Here is a 22,870-nt window from a genome sequence, read left to right as displayed (position 1 = left end):
TTCAGTTTCTTATTATTCTCATTAATGTTACAAGTATTATTACATTTAAAGGCTCATCTTAATATCACTATATAAAGCCTTCTCAATCACTCTAGCTGGAAGTAATCACCTTCTGTATTCAACCAGTCAATATAATTATTAAATGCCACCTATGAGCCAGGCACTATGCTAGATACTGACTGTGCAGTGCTAAATACATCAGATATGATCCCCACCTCCGTGTAAGCTGAGGTTTAAAGGAGCGATAAACCTCAAAAGTTTTCAGATCGTAGATTTGGGAGACAGGAAGAGGTGGTTTGGCAAAGGAGGGATTTCTCTTTATTTCTTTCCCAAGAGCTTTCATTCTTTTGCATCTTATTGACCACAATGAGATCAAATGCCCATATTTAGACCAATCCGTGATAAAGGAGATGAGCTTACTTGACCAAGTTAGACCAATTATGATCCATCCTCTGAGAGGGAAAGCTGTTGGAGGGCCGTCCACTAGGATTGCCATATTGTTCATGCAGAGAGCAACTGCAAACCTTGTGCCACCTGAAGGAAGAGGAAGAGGAAAAGAAATGCCCCATCCTGCAGGCAGCCTTGCTCCAGTGAACAAGTAAGGAGACCTGATTGCACATGCTCAGGTTTTTCCCTGATTCCGCCAATCAGGGAGGTCAATCCTTCTCCATGGAAGGAGAAGGACCTGAGGAGGGGACCAGAGGAGATGGTTTCCAATGTTGTTCTTCCCAAGGGAGAGGAGATTGCAATTACAAGAGTGTGCTTCATGGGCCCAGGCAGGCATGCTGAGGGGCGGGGAGGCTCTCTCGCAAGGGAGGAGACCCTGTGGTCTGCGTCCACATCTCATTCATTGTGTTACATCTAGCATTGCATCTCACCACATTCTGCATCCGATCACACCCTGTGTGTGCACATCTTTCTTTCCCTCTGGGTCCTGATCCCTCCAGTGTGGGGCCTTGTCGTACCTTGGCACATCGTGAGAGCCTAGCACCTGACTGTTGAATCACTCAGTTCCACTGCCTGGGATAAAAGCCTGTCCTTCTGCAGAGTTACCATGCAATGATGAAATTAGGGGCTTTTAAATAACTGACCAGATAAGGTGATGGTGCATGTTGTTCCTTTATTCAGTTTTTCAACGGACACATACTGAGTTGCCGCTGTGTGCCAGGTTTGCTCCTAGGAGCTGGGACACAGAGAGGGACAGGAATAGTCCTCCCTTCCAGCAGCTCCCAGTCTTGTGAAGGAGGCTGACCTATGCTGTATACAGCCACCTCTGTACTAATATAACATTGCCCAATTTTTTTCACTTACTTACCACTACCCATTGCTGGTGTCTGCACTTCAGAGCTGAGGAGAGTCTCACTGCACGGACCAGAGTGGTAGATAAGAGTTAGATGGTGGCCAGGCATGGTGGCTCATGCCTATAATCCCAGTAGGGAGGCCAAGGTGGGCAGATTTCTTGAGTCCAGGAGTTTGAGACCAGCCTGAGCAACATGGTGAAACCATGTATTGCAAAATACAAAAATATTAGCTGGGTATGGTAGTGTATGTCTATAGTCCCAGCTACTTAGGAAGCTAAGATGGGAGAATCACTTGAGCCTGGGGAGACTGAGGCTGCAGTGAGCCATGAGTGCACCACTGCACTCCAGTGTGGGTGACAAAGAACCTGTCTCAAAACAAAACAAAACAAAACAAAACAAAACAAAAAAAGAGTTAGATGAAGTCTGCCAGTTCCTAGCTATGTTACCTGATCTCAGTCTCTGTATCTGTAAGAGGATAATAATAATAGTACTTGCTTCATTGAGTTGCTGTGAGGATTAAGTTAGATAATGCACATCAGTGCCTGGCATATATGCTAGCCACTATAATCATTTCATCTATTAACTTCACCAACTCCAGTAAATGCACTATTCTGGGTTAAAAATGATACCTTGCTTATGTAGAGAACACAGGGTAACAGTTTGTTACTCAAAGATTTTAAAAGGAGTATGAAGGAATCTTTTACAAAATCACAGAAACTTAGACATACAACTTTTCATCAGTTAAGGGCTTCATTCATTTTTATTGTTTTAAAACATTCTGGGTGATGTTCATTGCAGGGGTGAGCTACTTGCACCCTACCAAAGCTAAAGAGTCTTGCTGCCTTTTAAGTGTTGGAGAAACCATCCACCTGTTTCAATAAAGACCTGGAAATCAGGAAGATAGTGAGACTAAGCAAACAAAGCAGGCAGATGGAATACTTATAGCCACATATGAAAGGTGTTAATTGCCCATGTCTTCAACCCAGCTGTTTCTTCCTTTGGCCTTTCTAAATTTATCATTGAAGAATCCCCATGTTATTATAATTGGCTAAATCAAGGACTGCATTATTCTTGTTTTTGACTCCTTGGGTCAAAATAATCTCATTAATCATTCTGTTGCTGAGGGAGGGAACTCTAGGAAAAATGTTGCGTTGGTTGGGAAACCAAATATGCACTGGGCTAAAGCTTTTATGTAGCTCCTAGATGATCTTCTCATGGATTTGGTACTTTCTGGGGAAAGGAATATCAGACTTTAAGCTCCTTGAGGACAGAAACCTAGACTTATATAAATCTGTGTCTCTGCAGCTTAGGATATTGCTTAGTAATAACAAGTACTCAATAAATATTTGTTAGGCTCACATTGGGGTTTTATTTTTATTTATTTATTTATTTATTTGAGACAGAGTCTGTCCCAGGCTGGAGTGCAGTGGTGTGATCTCAGCTCACTGCAACCTCTGCAAAGTGATTCTCCTGCCCCAGCCTCCCGAGTAGCTGGGATTACAGGTGCCTGCCACCATGTCTGGCTAATTTTTGTATTTTTTTGTGGAGATAGAGTTTCACCATATTGGCCAGGCTGGTTTTGAACTCCTGACCTCAAGTGATCCGCCTGTCTTGGCTCCCAAAGTTCTGGAATTATAGGTGTGAGCCACTGCATTCGATCTGTTTAGCTCACATTGTTCAACTACAATTTAGTTGGGCATAAAATTCCACATTAACAATTATTTTCACTGAGCACTTTGATCTTATTATGCAAGTATTTCCTGGCTTCTTGGTTGTTTTTGAGAAGTCTTCTGTGCATCTAATTGTCTTTCCCCTCTATCACTTGAGATAATTCTATTCTGAAGTTGATGTCTATTTTTCTCATCCTCGTTGCTATCCTTTTACTAAATGTGTATTTAACCATAAAATACTAGTGTGGTATTTAAAAATTATATAAAGTATTACCCTGTTGATATCCTGCAGTTTGCTTCTTCAAGTTACCATATGGTCTCAATATTTACTTCTGTTGATACAAGTACATCTACTTCATCCATTTTCAGTGCTGTATACTATTTCATTGTGTAAATATGCATTTATTCATTGATGGCCATTAGTTGGTTTCTGATTGTTGCTATTGCAAACAGTGTTTTCATGAGCATCTTTGTGTTTGTTTTTTATGTAACATATAAGATGCACATTTAGAAGTGGAATTGCCGGATCTCAAAGGATATGCACATCTTAGGTGTTGATGGTTGATTTCCAAAGTGGCCTTATGAACTTACACTCCCACCTGCTGGGCATGAGAGCTCCCATTCTTTACATTTTCACTGACCTGGGTGTTGTCAGACCTCTGAATGGGTATGCCCTTAATCCCTGCTTTATACTTCCTTTCAGTATTATCATTCTGTATTTGCAGATGACAAAATGGAGTTTAAAGGGTAGCATGCTCAGAGAAAGAATGAATGAATGAATGACTGAACATGGTGATACTTTATTTCTTTATTATTTCTCCTACCAGAGTAAAAAGTTCTGTGAATGTAAGGATCATATTCTTAACCCTTGGAACAGGTCTTTACATAAAGTAGATTCTCAAAAGTTATCTGTCGTTTAATGGATGAATGTGGATGGATGGAGGAAGCCTGGGAAGAAAATGTTTGCTTTCTTTAGGAGGCTCCTCCCAGCCTACTGAGATACATTCTGCACTTACTCTGCAAGCTTTTAGAAGGAAGGGCTCTAGCTACCTCTGCCACTGGTGCTCTCCAGGCCTGCAGCAGGCTGGGCCATTGGAGGGAAGAAAGGGTGATAACTAAGAATTTTTTCAATGGAAAATTCAATCTGCTCAGCAGGCGTCTGATGAGAAGCTGGGGGCTGGTCTGAGAAGGATGCAGCTGGAGGATCCATCTGGATCTCGCAGGCCTCTGGATGCTGACAGGTTATTCTTAGCCATCTTCTCTTCTGTCTTTATTTTCTTATAATCAGGGCTCTCTTGATTTTGCAACTGAAGCCTTTTTTTTCCCCCTTCTCTAAAGCAATGATTTTCCATATAGTAATTCTTTCCTTCTTTAGACTTCCCAAAGTGGGTGGGTGGTTCTTTTTGTGCTCAGACACTTTGCAAATTGCCTCCCACCCAGCTCCTCCTCTGAATGTTTTGTGGCTGGTGGAGACCTATGATGTGTGCTGGGTATTTGGCCCCCATCTTCTTGTTTACAACAACCTCCTCGCTAATGATATTTTCCTAGTAACATCTATGAGCACATTTCTCGCCCATCCTCCCTCCACCCCATGTGTCTTGAATTCTGCTGGATTAATGTAGCTGGAGCCTTAAGAGGCAGCAAAACCGAGGGCAGGTGGCTGAGCTTCAATCCTTGGCTCCTGCGTCATAATCGTAATCACTCTCATTGACATAGTGCTCCGTGGTTAAAAAGCACTTTCACATTCTGTAACTCTTTAGTTCTCAGAACAGCAGAAGCCAAGGCCTCTGGGGCTTGGTGACATCCCCAGCATCAATGCATAAGAGGAAGGGCCTGGATTTGAACTGCCTTTTCTGATGTTAAATCCCCTACCATTTCTTTCAGCCCAGGCAAAGATCACAAAGTCAAATGCCTTTAGGGGCCAGGTAGATAGTATAACTGAGAGAAACTGCTTGAAGTAGAATATATTGAGGATGAGTAAGGATTGTGGGAAACTGGCCAGCATGCTTTGCCTAAAGGCATTAAAATGCAAAACAGATTCCAGCAACTATAGTCCCAGCAACTCAGGAGGCTGAAGCTGGAGGATCACTTGAGCCTGTGAGTGGTGAGGCCAGCCTGGGCGACATAGCAAGATTCCATCTCTCAAAAAATATACAAAAAAAGAAAAAAGAAAAAAAACATTTAAAAAACAGTAGGAAAAAATCCATTTAATTTGTCACCTACTCAGTGTTCAGTCTATAATCTACCTACTTGTTGTTGGGAAAGGGAGAATGTTTGCATGGCGTCTCCTCTACCACTGAGTAGCATTTACTTGATGGCTTGGGCAGGCATGACCTTGGTTGTAGTAAGTCTATAGTATAGATGATTCTGTTGTTTTCCAAATAGAATTACAGCTTTTAGAATAGAATGATGGACTCAGGCATGTACAGATCCTGAGCCTACCCATCATCTCTCCCTCTTAGAGTTTTCAAGACACGGTATTCAAAGTAATATTATCTTAATGTCTGTGCAAGTCCCGGATGCCCTGATTTACAACCCTGGTCAAAGGTTCTATTCTTTCCCTAACTCTTTCCTTCCTTTCTCAACCCATTTGAAATCATGGGACCTAGTTGCTCAAGTCTATATGCTAAGTGACAGTGACAGTGGCAGAGTAGTGGGCAGAGTCCCCGAACGGACCCCAAGGTCACCTTCTCCCCTACGGCAGCGATGTGGAGGAAAGAGAGAGGAGAGGATGGCTCATGCCTTTAAGTAGAGTAACCCTGCCCACTAGGAACAGGTGGCCCAGTGAAGGTCATGGGCCAATCAGATAAAAACTTCTCTTTTGAGGGTTTTAGGAAGGTGGTAGACCAAGGTGGGGCTAGTATGGAAACGAGGAGTGACATATATCCCCTACTGTAATTAGAACAGCAGTTAAGGCTTTGGCCCCAGAGAGTGCAGATCTGCCACCTAACCGCTCTGTGACCCTGGGCTGGTTATTTAACCTCATTCCTCAGCATGTTTCTCTGTAGAATATGGGTAACTGCAGGGGTGATGCAGGTTAGCTGAGATAGGCATGTATTTTGGCCAGTAAACGTGAGTTATTTTTGTTGCTTTGAATTTTGCCTCTTTGCTATACTCTTGAGCTGCTCATTGTAGCTAGAAACTGAGGAAGCCTTCAAATGCTGGCAGAAAGAATATGGAGAGAATAATTCATAGAACAAGAAACAACATTCTGCCAATTTTTCCTCTTCAAAACTTGCCACTTACTCAAATGCCCTGATTCTACTTTTTCTCTCTAGTTCCACACCCTCAAGATGATCCCAGTGAGCTGGAATCCTGGTTGAGGGATCTGGGACTTGGCTAGATGAGATTTGGCTCTCAGATGTGCTTTTTGTGAAGTATAACTATGATTTTTCTCTAAATAGTTACTCCAACTTAACTGTTATTCAGTCAAGACTCTTAGTTTTCTTGTTTGTGTTCATGTAGCTTCTTGTGAGACAAACAATTTAAAAAATTTAAAAATTGTTCTATTATCCAAACACAACTTTGCTATGTGCCCCCTTCCCCTTCCCCAGTCCTTGGAGTTCATTTTCTTTTGTATGTTTCACATATACCAATGACAAATATTTCATAGTAGATATTGCCTAGGCATAGAATTAGCTTTTTTTTTGAAATGGAGTCTTGCTGTGTTGCCCAAGCTGGAGTGCAATGGCATGATTTTGGCTCACTGCAACCTCCACCTCCCAAGTTCAAGTGATTCTCCTGCCTCAACCTCCTAGGTAGCTGGGATTACAGGCTTCCGCCATCACGGCCGGCTATTTTTTTGTGTTTTTTAGTAGAGACAGGGTTTCACTATGTTGGCCAGGCTGGTCTCGAACTCCTGACCTCGTGATCCACCCTCCTCAGCCTCCCGAAGTGCTGGGATAACAGGCATGAGCCACCGCGCCTGGGCAGAATTAGGTTCTTATGAGTGTGAAGTATCAGGTTCTTATCAATGGGCACAAGTAGAACTGAGAAACTATATCATATGCTTATAAACTGATTTCTTCTTAGTTTTTACTCCTATAATGTTTCTGTTGAGACCAGTTGACAGAGTAGGAGTGTCAGTATGGAAAAAGCATGGAACATTTTGAAACGCAGATTATTCATTAACTACGTGTGTTTTAGAATGGAGTCAGTGATATACCCTTGGAGATGATCTCTCCTCACCCCCATCTCCTCCTTTTTCCCTTTCCCCACATCTGTAGCCACTCCCTGTCAGCTAAACCCAGAAGAAAAACTTGACAGAAGCAAAGGGCATCCAGAGAATTATGATCCCCAGGTTGTAGTTCCAGCTCTGCCATGTCCTAAGCGGTCATCATCTCTCTAGGTCTCAGGTTTCTTATGTATAAGATAAGTAGGAGATTGGGGCCACAATACCTGAGACTAAAGGTATTCTAAGTTTTCATTACTCTGTGGATTCCACCTTTGCTAGCTTGGGACCTGGCAGGTCTCAGCAGCTGGTCATGTAGCTAATTTCCAAAGCAGATAAATGCCTGCAGGATAACTGTGAATCGACTCTAATCACAGCAGAGTCCACTGCTTCAATAGATGCTGGTGCCTTTGGCTGCTTCCCGGAGCCACCAGCCAACCCAGAGATGAAGCTGGCTGAAAAAGCGGACGAGTATGTTGGAGAGGCCAGCATCATCTCTAAACACAGCATCTGGGAAATACCCATGTCCCCGGAAAGAGGTCATTGAAATCCTTCACTTAGTGGTGCAGTGCAGAGACTCAGGCAAACCAGGCTTTGAGTCCTGACCCTGCCACTTAAACCAGCAGTATGACCTTGGGCAAGTTGTCTGGCCCTATGTCATCTTCCTCCTCCATACAATGAGGGTAGCAATTGAGTCACCCTGCAGGAGTGTAGTAAGGATTAAGGTCCCAGGAGGCCTAACAGTACCTACTAAGCAGAGGTCCTCAGAGGTACATAGTAAATGGTAGTAGTAGTTATTATCCTGTGCCCTTTGTTCACAGGAGTCTCTCATAGGGGCCTTGGGCTCAGTGCTCCTCCCCATGGCCAGGCTGTATTGGCTCATGCCCAAGGTGTAGCCTTGCCAGGGAGCCTGGTACAGAGATGCTGGTGATTGAGATGCTGATTAAATTCCCTGATTGAGGAGCCTCAGCATTCTGGCCCAGAGCAGCAGGGCCAACAACATTTAGCACAATCTGCTTGGATCCTCAATTAAATTGTTTTCCCAAACTGCCCTTTTCAAGGTGTTGTCCTCTTTCCTCACCTCTTTCTGGCCTACCTTCTTTCTGGGTCCTTGCCAGAGAAGGGAAACAAAGCCTTGTGGGGCTCCATCTGCTTCCCCCTATCCAGAGAGAAGGTGACAGAGGCTGTCTTCCTTGCAGAAGATGCGGTTAAAACAAGCCTTGGCCATTCAAGGTGGCTGCAGTCTCATCCTGGAGGCTAAAGTCTCTGCGCATTCCAGGTTGATCCCTGTTTTCTTGGCAAAGCTGAGCTCTCAACTCAAACCTGCTTCTCCCTCCATCCTTTATCCCTCCAGCTTGCAAGTGTTTTGCTGGGAAGGACGATTAAGTGGCACTTAGAGTATTTTTCCATTTTCCTGTGTTCACCTGGTAAAAAAGAAAATAAAATAAAGGAGGCCCAGGATTGAACTGTCATTATTTTTTAAATGGAGAGAGAAGGGGTCATGTGACTGCGAGTAACCGATTTAGCCAAGTGGCTGCAACTCCGAGTTTGCTGCAGAGCCGCCCCCTCCCGGCGGGGGCGCTGACGTCACGGAAAAGCCCCGCGGCGGGTCGGCTGGGCTAGTTATAAACCGCCCGGCCGCGGCGGCTGCAGGCGGCGGCCACGGACGGCGGGCACAGCGCAGCACTACCCGCTCCTTGGCCCGGGTATCCCAGCGCAGACCCACGCGATACGCTGACGCCCCGACGCCGATCCGGCCGAGCCAAGTAAGGGGGGCGGCCCGGGACGGAGAAGGGAGAGAGTGGGAGTTTCCCAGGCCGCAGAACTTTCGAAGTTGAGAAAAGAACCCCTGAAACGTGCGTTCTGCGCTGGGATTTTCTGGTGGGGGTCAGAGCTTCAAGTGCAAAGGATGTCGCTTCTCATCAGCAGGTTCCTTAGTTCAATTCGGTAGGACAGTCACCTCCTTCTACAGATCGAGTGGTCAGAGAGGGCAGCCCTTAATGATGCTTTATGTATTTGTTGTTTGAATGTAAGTCTGCCAACTGAGGTGCTGCTTTTGAGACTAAAAAACCAGCTGGTGGTCCTGGTTAGTGGCGAGGTGTTGGGGTATGGAGTGTGGGGGTGAGGGTGGGAGAGCACTGTTTGTGCATCTTGCTGATTGCAATGTGCCTACTTACACTTGTCGCCAGTAGCCAGAAAAACAGACCTTCCGGCTCGGGGAGGCAGTCTGCAAAGGAAAAGTTGTAGCGAAGTTGTTGTCCTATCTTTTAGGGGAATCTTCAGCCTTCTGATTTGCTTCAAGAAGGGGGGCTGAGAATGGTGGCTCAGGCCTGTGGTCTCAGCACTTTGGGAAGCCGAGGCAGGAGGATCACTTGACCCCAGGAGTTGGAGACCAGCCTGGGCAACATTGTGAGACCACCGTCTCTACCAAAAAATAAAAATTAAAAAAAAAAAAAAACTAGTGGGCGTGGTGGTGCAGGTCTGTAGTCCCAGCTCCTTGGGAGGCTGAAGTGGAGTTGGAGGCTACAGTGAGCTGTGATCCTGCCACTACACTCCAGCCTGGGTGACAGAGCAAGACTCTGTCTCAAAAAAGGAATCTGAGTTGAATTAAAGAACTCTTGAGAATGGACGTGGTTTGTTAAGAATGAGGCACTTTCTGTGCAAATTTGCTAGGTCTGAACATGAGCAGATCATTTCTCTGCCAGGGTGTCTAGGTTTGGAGCTGAGATGCTTTAAAAGTGGCATCTGTGGATAAGAGGGCACAGCTGAGGCATAAACTTTAAACAGAAAATTTCCCCTCTACCCCCAATAATGGCAGGTGGATGCTCTCCAGGCAGCTGGAGAGCATCAAAGCAACTTTACTAAACATGGAAGTTCCAATAAGTGCCTGTCCAGTCCAGCCAGGGTTGCGGTGGGGAGGGGTGGGGGTGATGTCATTGCCACGTGTTTCCCACTGAGGCACAAAACCTGCTGGACGCTGGTGCAATTAAGAGCCAAGTTTAGACAAGAGCAGCTAACCTGACCAGTTGGTCCCCAGCAACATTAACTTGTTGCTTTTCAAGTCATCTCTGGAGGCTGCTGGTTCTTTCCAGCTGCCTTTGTGCCAGCTCCGAGTGCAGCTCTTCTTTGATCCAAGTCTGCTTTAAGGAAGGGGTAAGCCCATGGGCAGTGGGTGATGTTAACAGTATTTTTTTTTTCCATGCAAATGACAGTCTGCCTGAGGAGCTGGTTACTGACAGTGTGGGCAGTGTGTGTGTATGTGTGTGTGTCCAGTTGAAAGCCTGTCTTGTTGGGATTTGGAGACTGTTCAATTGGTGTTTTTTATGTTAGGGATACTTGCTTCTCATCTCATCTAATATAATATTACTGATGACTGACCATGTATTTGAGCAGAGCTCTCACTCATGCTTACTAATGCTGCCATCTTGGCTGCTTTGCTCCCCAGGACCCAACGATGACTCTGAATGTCACCATGCGCCAGGGCACTGTGGGCATGCAGCCGCAGCAGCAGCGCTGGAGCATCCCAGCCGATGGCAGGCATCTGATGGTCCAGAAAGAGCCCCACCAGTACAGCCACCGCAACCGCCATTCTGCTGCCCCTGAGGACCACTGCCGCCGAAGCTGGTCCTCTGACTCCACAGACTCAGTCATCTCCTCTGAGTCAGGGAACACCTACTACCGAGTGGTGCTCATAGGGGAGCAGGGGGTGGGCAAGTCCACTCTGGCCAACATCTTTGCAGGTGTGCATGACAGCATGGACAGCGACTGCGAGGTGCTGGGAGGTAGGTGTCCCAGCCCCAGTGGGCTTCTTTCCATCAGGCGTGGCCCAGGAAGAAAGAGCGAAGGTGGGTGGCTTATTTACCTGCAGAGTTGGGAGCTAAGGTTTATGCATTTTGGACAATTGATGGGGGAGCTGAGTCTCCAGAAAAGCCCAAGCACAGGCTCTCAGGGCAATAAAATGAAAAAGCTTGTAGACAGGACCAAAATCTATTGAACCTGGGCCAGAAAGGGAATTTTTCAGATTTCAATTCTAAATGGGTGGGGGAAGGCTGATTAGAGAGGGCATAGCCAGAGGGTCAGCGCCCCACCTCTGACTTCTGCTGACTCTGACTTGAACATTCTTCCCGGAACTCAGTATAGGCACAGCCTTTTTCCATGGTTATACCTAAAACAAGCCAGTTGGAAAAGCTGTTAGGATGGCTTGATCAGTTTGCTTCTACCAATATTAGAAACTTTTGTGGGTATAAAATAGTTCAAAATCTGTATTTGAAATAGTATAATAATTTTTTAAAATGTGAAGTATAACAATGATACTTTGTATAGAGTCTGACAGCTTTTCAAGACAATTTTCCCTGTACAATTTCATTTCATCTATTTATTGATTGGAACCTGGCCTATTTCCAAAACTGTTTTGAGGTGACATTATCTCAAAATGCATGTATTCTTCAGCTAGGGGTAAAGTACAGCCCTATGTTCTGCTAAGTAATATGAAGATCCTGATAGCCAATGCCGTCCATAAAGTGTCTTTCAGCCACGGCTTTAGTCTGAGTGTATGTGACCAGGGTAGTTACGTGTCCCTATTCACCGCTACAGAAATAAAGGAAGCACTGCTCAGTGTTTCCCCAAGTCACATGGTCTGTGTTCTGTCGCGACTCACAACTGAATCACAGAGTAGGGAGGTGTCTCAGCGATGACTCAGTTCTCCCCTGCATTGATGCATATTAATACTATTCCTCACTACCCACAGCCCATCTCATCTGGAGGTTTTATTCTTCTTGACTGTCTCAGTGTCAAGGAGTTCACTGCTTCATGAGGCAGCTCAGGAACTGGGCTATAAATGATGACTCATTGATGTAACATCGATTTCTCTCCTGGCTCCTGGAATCTCACAAGAGTAAAGGGAGAAATAGGGCCAGTGTTGTACAATTGATTCCCTCTTTCTTTGTAAAGGCTGCCAGGTGACTTGCTAGGAAAGAGAAATGGGAGGAAGGGACTGACATTTAGAGTGAATGTTTGCAATGGGAGAGGCACTTTGTTAAGTGCCTTATATCTGCTCATGTTTATTTTGGTCTTCACAAAGTTCTTGTACTCATGAGCAAACTAAGTCTCAGGGACACCAAGAGCCTTATCCAGAATCACCCAATAAGGAAGGTGGATTTAGAATTGGGGATTTTATAATCTTAGTTCAGTTCACTTTACCATTTCTGGGGAACCTGCTATGTGCCAGGCACTGTGTTAAGTACTTCCCACACATGTTTTTGATAATACTTGAATCAATCTGGCATTAATATACCTATTTTATGGGTGAAGAAATGGAGGCTTACAAAGTCAAGTGACTTTCCCGGGGTGAAAAAACTAGTACATGGCATGACCAGGATTCAAATCTAGTTGTGACTGAACCCAAATCCTGTGTCTTTTCATGGCCCCCTGCAGCCCCAGGATTTAGCTTCCAAATACTAAGTATGACAGCGCACTGGGCATCAGCCACACAGCTGGCTCTGTCTTAAGCTCCGGGGTACATGGTGATGGATGAGGTATACCATGCTCCCTAATAATGAGCTAAGTGTCAGTGGCTATGTTGCAGAGCAGGGTCACATTAACTAATACTTTAAGCAGTAACAATACAGTGCTTTGGGCGTTGACATAAGGAAGAGATCGACTGGGAGGTTTTTTTTGGTTTGTTTTTAAGAGGGAAGAATTGAAAAAAGTTAGTGGATAGTAGACTTTAAAAAATGTTTGTCCATTAGAATGGAGTGGTATATAGCCAGAGGGTACTATTCCCATAGGCATAAAATGTTAAGAAGACTGACTCATCCCTGGAATTTGGAAAGGTAGGCTTCCCAGATATTTTGGGAACTTCTTTGTTGAGAGAGACAGAGATGCCCAATATGACAGCAGATTGGGCATCAGGCACATGGCTGATCCTGGGGCTTCAGGGGACCATGAAAAGACACAGCATTTGAGTTCAATCACAAGAGAGAAAGGGAATCCTTTCCCTAGCTTCTTACACAGAGAATCTGTAGGACCTGCTGGAATCACTAGTTGGCTTTGCTTCCCAAGAGGAAGGTTTTCTAAGGCACACCCTTACATTTTTTTTTAAAAATCAGCATCTACTATAAGAAAAAAATTGACATAATATTCTCATAATTATTTCTCCTAATAAAGATGGATATTGTTATAATTATACTGCAGTAATCTTATGACTCTCTGTACACACTGAATGCCATTCATTCATTCATTCCTAAGAAGTTACTGAATGTATAGCAGAGAGCTTGGCGAGGCACTCCGGGGACATGCGAAGAGTCATAGTCATGGGGCTTCTTCTGCGGAGATGCTCACAGTATGCAATGGAGCGTAATGTATACACCAAGTAGAAATTGAGATAGGATGTGGTGTCTTGAAAGTGGTGTAAGGAGAGTGCTGTGGGAATTCAGAGGTGAAAACATTACCTCTGACTGTGGATTTAAGAGCTTCGTGGTTGGCCGGGCACGGTGGCTCACACCTGTAATCCCAACACTTTGGGAGACTGAGGCAGGTGGATCACCTGAGGTCAGGAGTTCAAGACCAGCCTGGCCAACATGGTAAAACCCTATCTCTACTAAAAATACAAAAAAATTAGCCGGGCATGGTGGCAGGTGCCTGTAATCCGCAGGTGCCTGTAATCCCAGCTACTCAGGAGGCTGAGACAGGCGAGTCGCTTAAACCCAGGAGGTGGAGGTTGCAGTAAGCTGAGATCTTGCCATTGCACTCCAGCCTGGGCAACAAAAGTGAAACTCCATCTCAATAAAATAAATAAAATAAAATAAAATAAGGTTCATGGAAGAGATGGTCTCTGAGCTGAACCCTAGGAACAACTAGGATTTGGAAGCCCTGAGCTAGGTGGGAAGGCACACCACATATATACAGCAAAGTGTGGAAGTCTTATTGGGCTTGGGGTCTGATGAATGGGTTTAGACACAGCTCTGACACTGACTTAGCTGGGTGCTCTTGGAGAAGCCACTTAGCCTCCTCAAGCTGCCTCATTAGTGTAATTGGGGTAATACCTCCTTCATAGGGTGTTACGAGGATTAAAGGAGATAACATGTTGAGCGTGGAACATGGTGCCTGACACATAATAAGTACAAAATGAGCATTAGTTAGAGCTGATTCTGAATCTACCATTTCCTTTTGATGTGTTTATCTTTCAAAAGTGGCGGTTTCCTTGCTTGTGGCCCCTGTCCACTTTGGTCACTGTTGGCTGGGGCCCTTGGAGCTGTGCAGAGGGGACTAGGCCAGTAAAGGAGAAGATAGTATTTGTAGAGCAAGCATTTCTTCCGAGGTTCCTTGGGATCCCCTGAGCTATGAAAGCTGGAAGCAGTTGAAAGTTTTCAGGGAGAGGGATGCTGGAGTCTCGGAACTTTAGAGGTGCTGCAGGAGTCGGTGCTGGCAGTGAGAGAACACTTGGGCGGGTTTCACACACAGCACTAGAGCCAGTCTCGGGCAGAAGGGGCCTCACCTCCAAGCACAAGAGGCACTAACAAAAAAATTATTAACATGGTAAGGAAGACCTTATTCAGGACCATTGCAATAGGCATCCCAATAGCGGGGAGAGATGGGGCTCAACTCCAAATACAAGAAGAACAACTGGGCACTTGGCCAAGGAGCAGGTGGGAGGGGGTCAGAGGATGGAAAATTACTAAGAGGAGAAGTCAAGGTTAGGGGGGATTCTTGCTGAAGTCCGGCCAAGGACTTAGACATCAGAGGTGGTGGGTGAGGAATTTGATCAGATATTGAAGGTGGGGGATTCTCACTAAACTGACTTAGCAGGATTCTTGCTAAAGCTGGATTCTGCCAGGATGGAAATGGAAGCCCAGGGTGGAGGCCCGGTAGAGAAGAGGATTCAGAGGAGTCTGACTAAAGTTTGGTTAAGGAGAGAGTCTGTCAGGGGGATCAAATGAGGAAAGACACACTGGTTTAGAGAAAGTGGCTACTGACCACCATCACCCTTTGTAGAACCTCTGTCCGTCCCCATCAGCATGAGTTCTCTTGCTACATAGAGAGTGCACAGACACCCCAGCTTTCTTCCAGTGCACCGGAGAAGTGGGGGTGTCCCCAGACCCAGATTACTGAAGAGCCTCACAGAGGCTAATCAGTATCCAAACCTTTCTCCACACCTTTACCGGAAGCAAATTTCAAAGAGCTCTCCTAGAGCCTGGTATTCCTTTCCTTCCCTTCTCACCTGATTAGCACTTGAAAAGGATAAAAGATGAGCTGAGCAACTTAGATGAAGAAGAGAAACCTGGAGCTCTGGTTACTCCCAGGCTTGCACCTGGTTAGGGGAGAGCCTTCAGTTGGGATGCCATGTGTGCTGGAAGGGTCCTGGCACACATAGCCAGAGGCCATATCTAAACTCATGTACTGGGGTGGGGGATAAAAAGGGGAGCACACGTGCTGAGCAGGGAGGAGATGGATTGTTTTAGCCTCCCAGGCCTCCAACACAGTAATTTTCAGGCAAAGGTAAGATCCAGAGCCTGCCAGGAAACTAGAGGCTCTCAGGAAGCTTCTAGAACGGCAAAGCATCGTGTTTCTACTTTCATGGCTGTGATCCTTAGTCCACTTTTTCTCTAGACTTGTTCTGATATCTCTTAAGCCAGGAGAAAGTTGGGTTTTCTTTTCCCATCAGCAATTGGAACACAGTATGTTTCTATTTGAATGACCGGGCACTCAAGCAAGTTCCCTGTACCTGAGTGGTGAGCTGGGAAAGTTCCTCCATCATTGAAGGAGTTGTCTGAGTGCAGGGAGGGGTTTTAGAGAAAAGCTAAGAACCCTGTGGTGGGAAGGGAAGCAGCGGTCAGGCCATCCCCGCTCTGTGCTGCCCAGGCTCTGATGGTCTCCATTGCATTGTCTGATTTGCATGTTGAGGTTGTAAGGCTCTACCCCCCGTAATCCAAATAGTCCCACTGTGATCTCATTCCTTCTGTGTATTGTGAGAAGGCACACGATAGGCATGACAGAGTTTTAATTCCCCAGGGGCAAACACTTACTGATTAGAAGAATGACGCTGTGGGAGGTGGGGAAACTCACAGAAAGACAGGGACATCCCTGGTTAACTCTCTTCTTATTTGTCCAAGTTTTCCTTCCGTAAGGAAGGGAAACCTCTCTTGATTCCAGTTCTTAGATGATGAAGCATTAAACCAGGAGCAGTGTTTTTCATAAACCCCTCGCTATTGTAAAACAAGAAGTGCCCTGGTTCCAATGTAGCTCTCTTAAGCTAGGATTTATCTGTAGTGAGGAAGTGCTGAGTATGGTAAGAACCAGCTTCCTTCACCTGAAGAAGTGATAATGACTAACACTGATTGAGTTTCTACTTTGTGCCCAGACTTAATATAGGTAATTGTCACATAGCCCTAAGGTGTGAGTACTATTATCAATCCCATTGCACAGATGAGGAAAACTGAGGCTCAGAGAGCCTAAGTGGCGCAGACCCCCAGAGTTCATAAGTGATGGCACCTGGATTCCAATTCAGGTTTGCTTGTTTTTGCAGCCACAATGCTATATTTACCATTCGTTCACTGCACAGACTTTATTGTGCACCAGCGATGTACCAGTGTGCTGGGGGACACAGTAAACAGCACAAATGCAAATGTCTGCCCTAACATTACAAGGAGGGGCAGGAGGGACAGAAAATAATAGAATAAGTAAGTTAAATGTGTTGTATGTTAGGTGGCAATAGGTGAGATGGAGAAATATAAATCAGGGAAGGAATACTGTGGGAGAGAAGTGTTGCAATTTTAAATGGATGGCCAGGAAGCACCTCTCCCAGAGGGAGGTAAGGGAACAGGCCTTGTGGATATTTGAGGGAAAAAATCCTAGACAAAAAGAACCAGAAGAAAAATGATAAATCATTATGAAAGTCATAATTTTCAAAAGATGAAATTCAAAACAGGAAACCTCATTGTGAAAATAGAGTGGGGATGGGCTCAATGGTATTGGGATGAGTGAAATCCCACTTGCAGAAATCCCACTGCGCCCCTTTCTATGCCTGCTCCCCATGGATTTTCCAGGCTGGAACTGTTTTGGCCCATTGCACTGTACTGTGTTTGCCCTTCACCTACACATGATCTGGGCTCAAGTGCAGGGAGGAAAGTTTCCATTACCATGTAGAGCTGGAGGCTGCATTTCTGTTATACTCAAGATGGGAAAACAAGCCCTAGGGAACAGCATTTTTTTAAGAAAAGGAAGAAAACTACAGCCAAAACAGGGAGAGTCTCAAGATTCTTTCTTGCACTTGTCCAGAGAGGAGCAATGTCTCTGAGCTCAGAGCTCCTGAAATTGCTAGTGAGTGTTCAGTAACTACCCACTGAAAGGTACAATGGACTCAGGAAAATGCAGCTTACAGTTTCACTGGGTGGTTAATGTTTCCCCATGGCATTAACCATTGAATCTGAGTCAAAAGCTCTTAAGTAAGTTTATCCTCATAAATGATTTTCCCATACAAAAGGTCCAGGAATGATGCAAACAAATGTCTTTTACTCCATGTGGTTTAGTGATACGTGTTCGAGAGAGATGTTCTGCTGGATGAGGACTGGAGGAATTATATGTAGAATGTTGTTGAAGGTGACAAAAAATAGTAATTTGCCTTTGAAAATATTTCTATACTTACATAATTAATTGCATATTTAGTAAGTTTATGTTCTAGCATAATTTTCTACCTGACCCTCTTATGGAGAAGTGTTGCATATTCGCCTGATATCTTTGTTCTTTCTTTTCTAGAAGATACATATGAACGAACCCTGATGGTTGATGGGGAAAGTGCAACAATTATACTCCTGGATATGTGGGAAAATAAGGTATGCAGAGCCTGTAGCTCTCCAAATTCCTTCAGGGCTTTCCTTTCAACAAACTGTTTGGTGCGAGGGTGACCTTGTCCTATATAGTGGGTGTTCCAGATGAGGTGGGCTCATTATCTTGATTAAAAGCATACTTCTGAAGGATGAGACTGTTCTAAGGAACAGGTCATTAACAAATGAGTTCTGAATAACAAGCAAGTTGTAGTGACTTGCCTTTAGTTCTATTAAAAAACACACCCAAAAAGTTTGTTTGTTTTAGGGAAAATACAAACAGGCATGGACAGTTACTTTAAATAACATAAATCCATTTTATATGAAGATATTGAGATTCTCAATACTAGTCTTCAACATTGGCTTTTTAAAGATTTAAAAAACTTCAGAACCTGGCTGGGCGCGGTGGCTCAAGCCTGTAATCCCAGCACTTTGGGAGGCCGAGACGGGCGGATCACGAGGTCAGGAGATTGAGACCATCCTGGCGAACACGGTGAAACCCCGTCTCTACGAAAAAATACAAGAAAAACTAGCTGGGCGAGGTGGCGGGCGCCTGTAGTCCCAGCTACTCAGGAGGCTGAGGCAGGAGAATGGGGTAAACCCGGGAGGCGGAGCTTGCAGTGAGCTGAGATCCGGCCACTGCACTCCAGCCTGGGCGACAGAGCGAGACTCCGTCTCAAAAAACAAACAAACAAACAAAACTTCAGAACCTATGTGCTAGACTTCTGTTTATTGAAAACCCTCCTAGTCCCACAAAACTGTTCTTAATCTCATCACTTGGAAAAGGCAAAAGGGAGTTTTTGGGAAGTCAGAAAATGCTCATTATGGTAGATTAAATAGAAGTTGGAAATGCTGTTTGGCAGAGTAGTTGTGTAATTTATCAAATCAAGCTGTAGAAGATATTGAAAAGTAAAAACTTTTTGGCATAAATAGTGGACAGGCTAGCAATTTTTACAGCCACCAGACATCTTATAGGCATGGAAGACCAATGCTTTTGGGGAGTCAGAAGCGATTTTCTTCCTTTCTCCTGTCAGCAAGGGTACTTTAGGACACACATAGTGTTATTTTGCAAACTGACGCTTCATTCCCTGGTGTAACTGAACTCACAGAAGATCTTATTGTTTCATTAGGGGGAAAATGAATGGCTCCACGACCACTGCATGCAGGTTGGGGACGCATACCTGATTGTCTACTCAATCACAGACCGAGCGAGCTTCGAGAAGGCATCTGAGCTGCGAATTCAGCTTCGCAGGGCCCGGCAGACAGAGGACATTCCCATAATTTTGGTTGGCAACAAAAGTGACTTAGTGCGGTGCCGGGAAGTGTCTGTATCAGGTAAGAGGAGCAGAGCCAATACTGTAGAAACAGTCACTGGATCACATGCATTTTCCTTCAGATACAGGTTCTTCCCTCCTTCCATGAGGCTGGATCTAGGAACTCATAAAGATGCTATGTGAAATTTTAGGTGTGTTTCTCAGACTCCTACAGTCCCAGTCAGTCTCTTCCACACTAGTTACTCTCCTTTGTCCATCTGGTCTACCTGCAGGATGCTAATCTTCCCGCTTTTAAGGAGTTTCCTGGAATTCCCAAGAGTACAGGATAAACAAAGTAGCATCTTCATGCAAGAAGGATAGGGAACTCTGATTTAGGGGAACTGTGAGAAAGCGTTTCATTGAGGAAAAAGAATTCTACTCTGGCTGACTCTGGTTCCTGTAAGCCCTAGAAACACTGTCCTACTCTCCTACTCCCCATCCCTGGCTTCTGAAATTTCATTTAAGGCATCAGTCTGATGGGGTCACATATTCTTCTTCATACTTAGTTTAGGGAAAATCTCTGTCTTCTGAGTGGGCACCCAAGTGCTTTTACAACCCTTGAGATTTTACTGGCCTAATTCAGATTTGATCCCTTATACAATTATAAAACTAAAATACTGCATTGCCAGGCCCTGCTCAGGAGGAAAGACACCTGATAAAGACAATGTACATGCTGGTTTGGGAATGTCTTCCTACTAGGACACAACTGTCTACAGTAATCATTTTTTTTCCAAACCAAAACTTGATGCATGGTCATTGAACACAATGAGATACTTGCAATTGAGACTGTCGCAGAAAAACTTGTATAATTTAACTGTATTACACATTTGTACAATTCTCAATTTTTTCCCAAGATATCTCATTATTGCTTTATTTTCATTTTTATTTTTATTTTCTTTTAAAGAGAGGAAAGCTAAGTAGTAGAATTCTTATTCCCAATTCTGGAAACTGGGTCAGGAGAAAGAGTTGAGTGTGGGCTTGAGAACTGAGCAGACCTGGATTCACTACCACTTATAGGCTGTGTGAACTTCACCTGCAGAGGAGACTCCCCTCAGTTTCTTCATGTATTCGACAGGGATAACAATGTATTTTCCAAGATTGTTGTGGACATTGAAAATAGTGTTTATAAACAACTTAGCCTTGGTCTTGGCACATTGTAAGTCTGCAGTAAACTAAGGATATGGCTTTTACTGTTATAACAAATATCACTGTATTTGATGAAATGGACCTTCGGACAGTGAATATATGGTGGGCCAGGTCTAAAGCCCGTCTCCCTTACTTCCAAGGATCCTCCAGTGAGACATTTTCTATTCATGCCCTGGGAGGGCCCGTGCTGCAGCAGCATCCTCTATCCACTGCATATACAGCTGACTTAGTGTTACCTCGAAGAACCATCCAGCTTGACTGTGTGCTGTGCGGGACTGTGCTCTGCAGCCCCTCTCACCTCTTTCTTTCCTTCCCAGAAGGGAGAGCCTGTGCAGTGGTGTTTGACTGCAAGTTCATCGAGACCTCCGCAGCTGTCCAGCACAACGTGAAGGAGCTGTTTGAGGGCATTGTGCGGCAGGTGCGCCTCCGGCGGGACAGCAAGGAGAAGAATGAGCGGCGACTGGCCTATCAGAAAAGGAAGGAGAGCATGCCCAGGAAAGCCAGGCGCTTCTGGGGCAAGATCGTGGCCAAAAACAACAAGAATATGGCCTTCAAGCTCAAGTCCAAATCCTGCCATGACCTCTCTGTACTCTAGGAACCCAGAGTCACCCAGATGTCCCTTCGATGGACATTGTTGAAGGCCATTGGGACCAATAATCTATATTAGATTGGATACTTTAGTATTGTTAGATGTGGTTTCCCCCATTGTAGCAGGGAGCTGACGTATTAGCCTTGTGGGCAACATGATGCATGGGAAATGGAAGATTTTTGTAAAAAGTCAGTATCTATTTCCAGGAAGAGCCTGACCTTGCTATTTGAACACCCAAGACTTGTTAGAGGATGTGTTTGGTGTTCACATGTGTTTCTTCTCTTCTGGATAGTAGAGAAGTAAAGCTTACAAAGAATGCCTAGAACAAGAAATTTTCGCATTAAAAATTTTGCCCAGTGTTCTGATATGTGACTTTGAGGCCAATGGGTCATAAACAAATGTAAGAAAGCTGTTAATGAGTTTCTTCAAAGGAGGGAAAACTTTCTATGAATCTAAGATCGATGGAGCTAGAATTGTAGGACTAGGCTCATCAGAATCGTGACTATTATTGTTCCATCAAACTGTGAAAAGAAATAATGTGGACCTTGCTGGAAACAAAGGCTTGGCAAACAATTTTTGTTCAGTGCCCACTGAGATGTGTAGAATTGGGAACTGATACATGTATCCCTTATAGGCTCAAAAATTATATCTTACAATTTCTTATTTAAGGGAAAATTACTTGAATCAGATTCTATTTAGTCAAACCACCTTTTATGTTTTATTAGTTTTGAATTCATGGAGTCATCATAAAAATATTTTTAAAATCAAAATTATTGATACCCTGTAGTGCAAAATGTCAATTTTTAATGTATAATCAGAAGTCTGAATTTTTATAAAACATATAGCATAAAAACTTCCAGTACTTTGGTTGACCCTTGTATGTCACAGCTCTGCTCTATTTATTATTATTTTGCAAAATAACCATTTTAACATTTGATAAAGCATATTTATGAACATATTTCTTAATAAGAAAAATATCCATTTTATTACCATTTTCTATCTTTTACAAAATATGCAAGTTTTTACCTATATGTCTTATAATAAAAGAAAATATTTGAAAAAAGGCATTCTTGATTGGTTTTCCTCCCCAAGCAAGATGATTAGGATTATTTTTATACAGCCTTTAGAGCAAGCACATTCCAAAGAGACATATGCCTGTTGTTTTCTTTCTTTTTTCTCACCAGCAATAGCCCAGTCATTATCTGTTTTAAAGGGTATCCCTGACATCTCTGCTTTGGAATCACGATTCACGGTAATGCAAAGTTATTTTTGGCTGATACCGTTGGGAAGTATTTGGGGTCATCTCAATGCTGTTATAGGAAAAGCCAGATTGACATTTTTGGTCTGGCAAATGCCTGACTGAACAGATGGGCCTCGCTTTGCTCCCTGGAGGCTCATGGTCTTAAGCTTGACTAAGGCATTAGAGGAAGTTATAAAGGATTAGGGGGAAATAAAATAAAGGAAACTAGTGATTTCCAACCCGAGATCTAGCCAGGCAAAGCTTTCACCAAATTCTCCTCTCTGACATTAATACGGCTTGACATTAATCACTTGGCATCTATCCAGTGGCTGTATGCAGCCCTTTTGCTGGAATGGAACTTCCTGGTGTTCCGCCTTCACATCTTCTCTGGCCCTATATGTACCCTATTTCACTCTCTTCTCCCTAGCTTTCTGAGTTTGTAGTCAGACACACACCGATGGTGACAATCATGGGACTTCAGACATTCCGTAAAGTGACACATTTTTTTTTTTGAGATGGAGTCTTGCTCTGTCACCCAGGCTGAAGTGCAGTGGCGTGATCTTGGCTCACTGCAACCTCCGCCTTCTGGGTTCAAGCGATTCTCCTGCCATAGCCTCCCA

The 22,870-nt window shown here is 44.3% G+C and overlaps 1 protein-coding gene across 7 annotated transcripts; it reads left to right on the top strand.

Annotated features, from left to right (window-relative positions):
* The first annotated feature begins 8,759 nt into the window (after positions 1-8,759).
* GEM (GTP binding protein overexpressed in skeletal muscle) lies at positions 8,760-22,073 on the top strand. 7 transcript variants are annotated; one of them, XM_008001102.3, is made up of 5 exons: positions 8,760-8,908; positions 10,588-10,924; positions 17,895-17,971; positions 19,093-19,297; positions 20,739-22,073. In XM_008001102.3, exons 2-5 carry the CDS (start codon positions 10,597-10,599, stop codon positions 21,014-21,016), a joined length of 888 nt encoding a protein of 295 aa, XP_007999293.1. In that variant the 5' UTR covers positions 8,760-8,908; positions 10,588-10,596; the 3' UTR covers positions 21,017-22,073. The 7 variants fall into 7 exon arrangements, with proteins under 7 accessions (XP_007999293.1, XP_037856208.1, XP_072874310.1 ...); XM_038000280.2 differs by having other exon boundaries at positions 8,774-8,908; positions 10,588-10,987; XM_073018209.1 differs by having other exon boundaries at positions 8,798-8,998.
* Positions 22,074-22,870: the final 797 nt, after the last annotated feature.

The sequence above is a fragment of the Chlorocebus sabaeus genome, chromosome 8 (genome assembly GCF_047675955.1).
Source record: "Chlorocebus sabaeus isolate Y175 chromosome 8, mChlSab1.0.hap1, whole genome shotgun sequence".
Classification (NCBI taxonomy): domain Eukaryota; kingdom Metazoa; phylum Chordata; class Mammalia; order Primates; family Cercopithecidae; genus Chlorocebus; species Chlorocebus sabaeus.
Note: the sequence above shows the minus strand (reverse complement) of the source record. Positions and strands in the feature narration are given on the sequence as shown.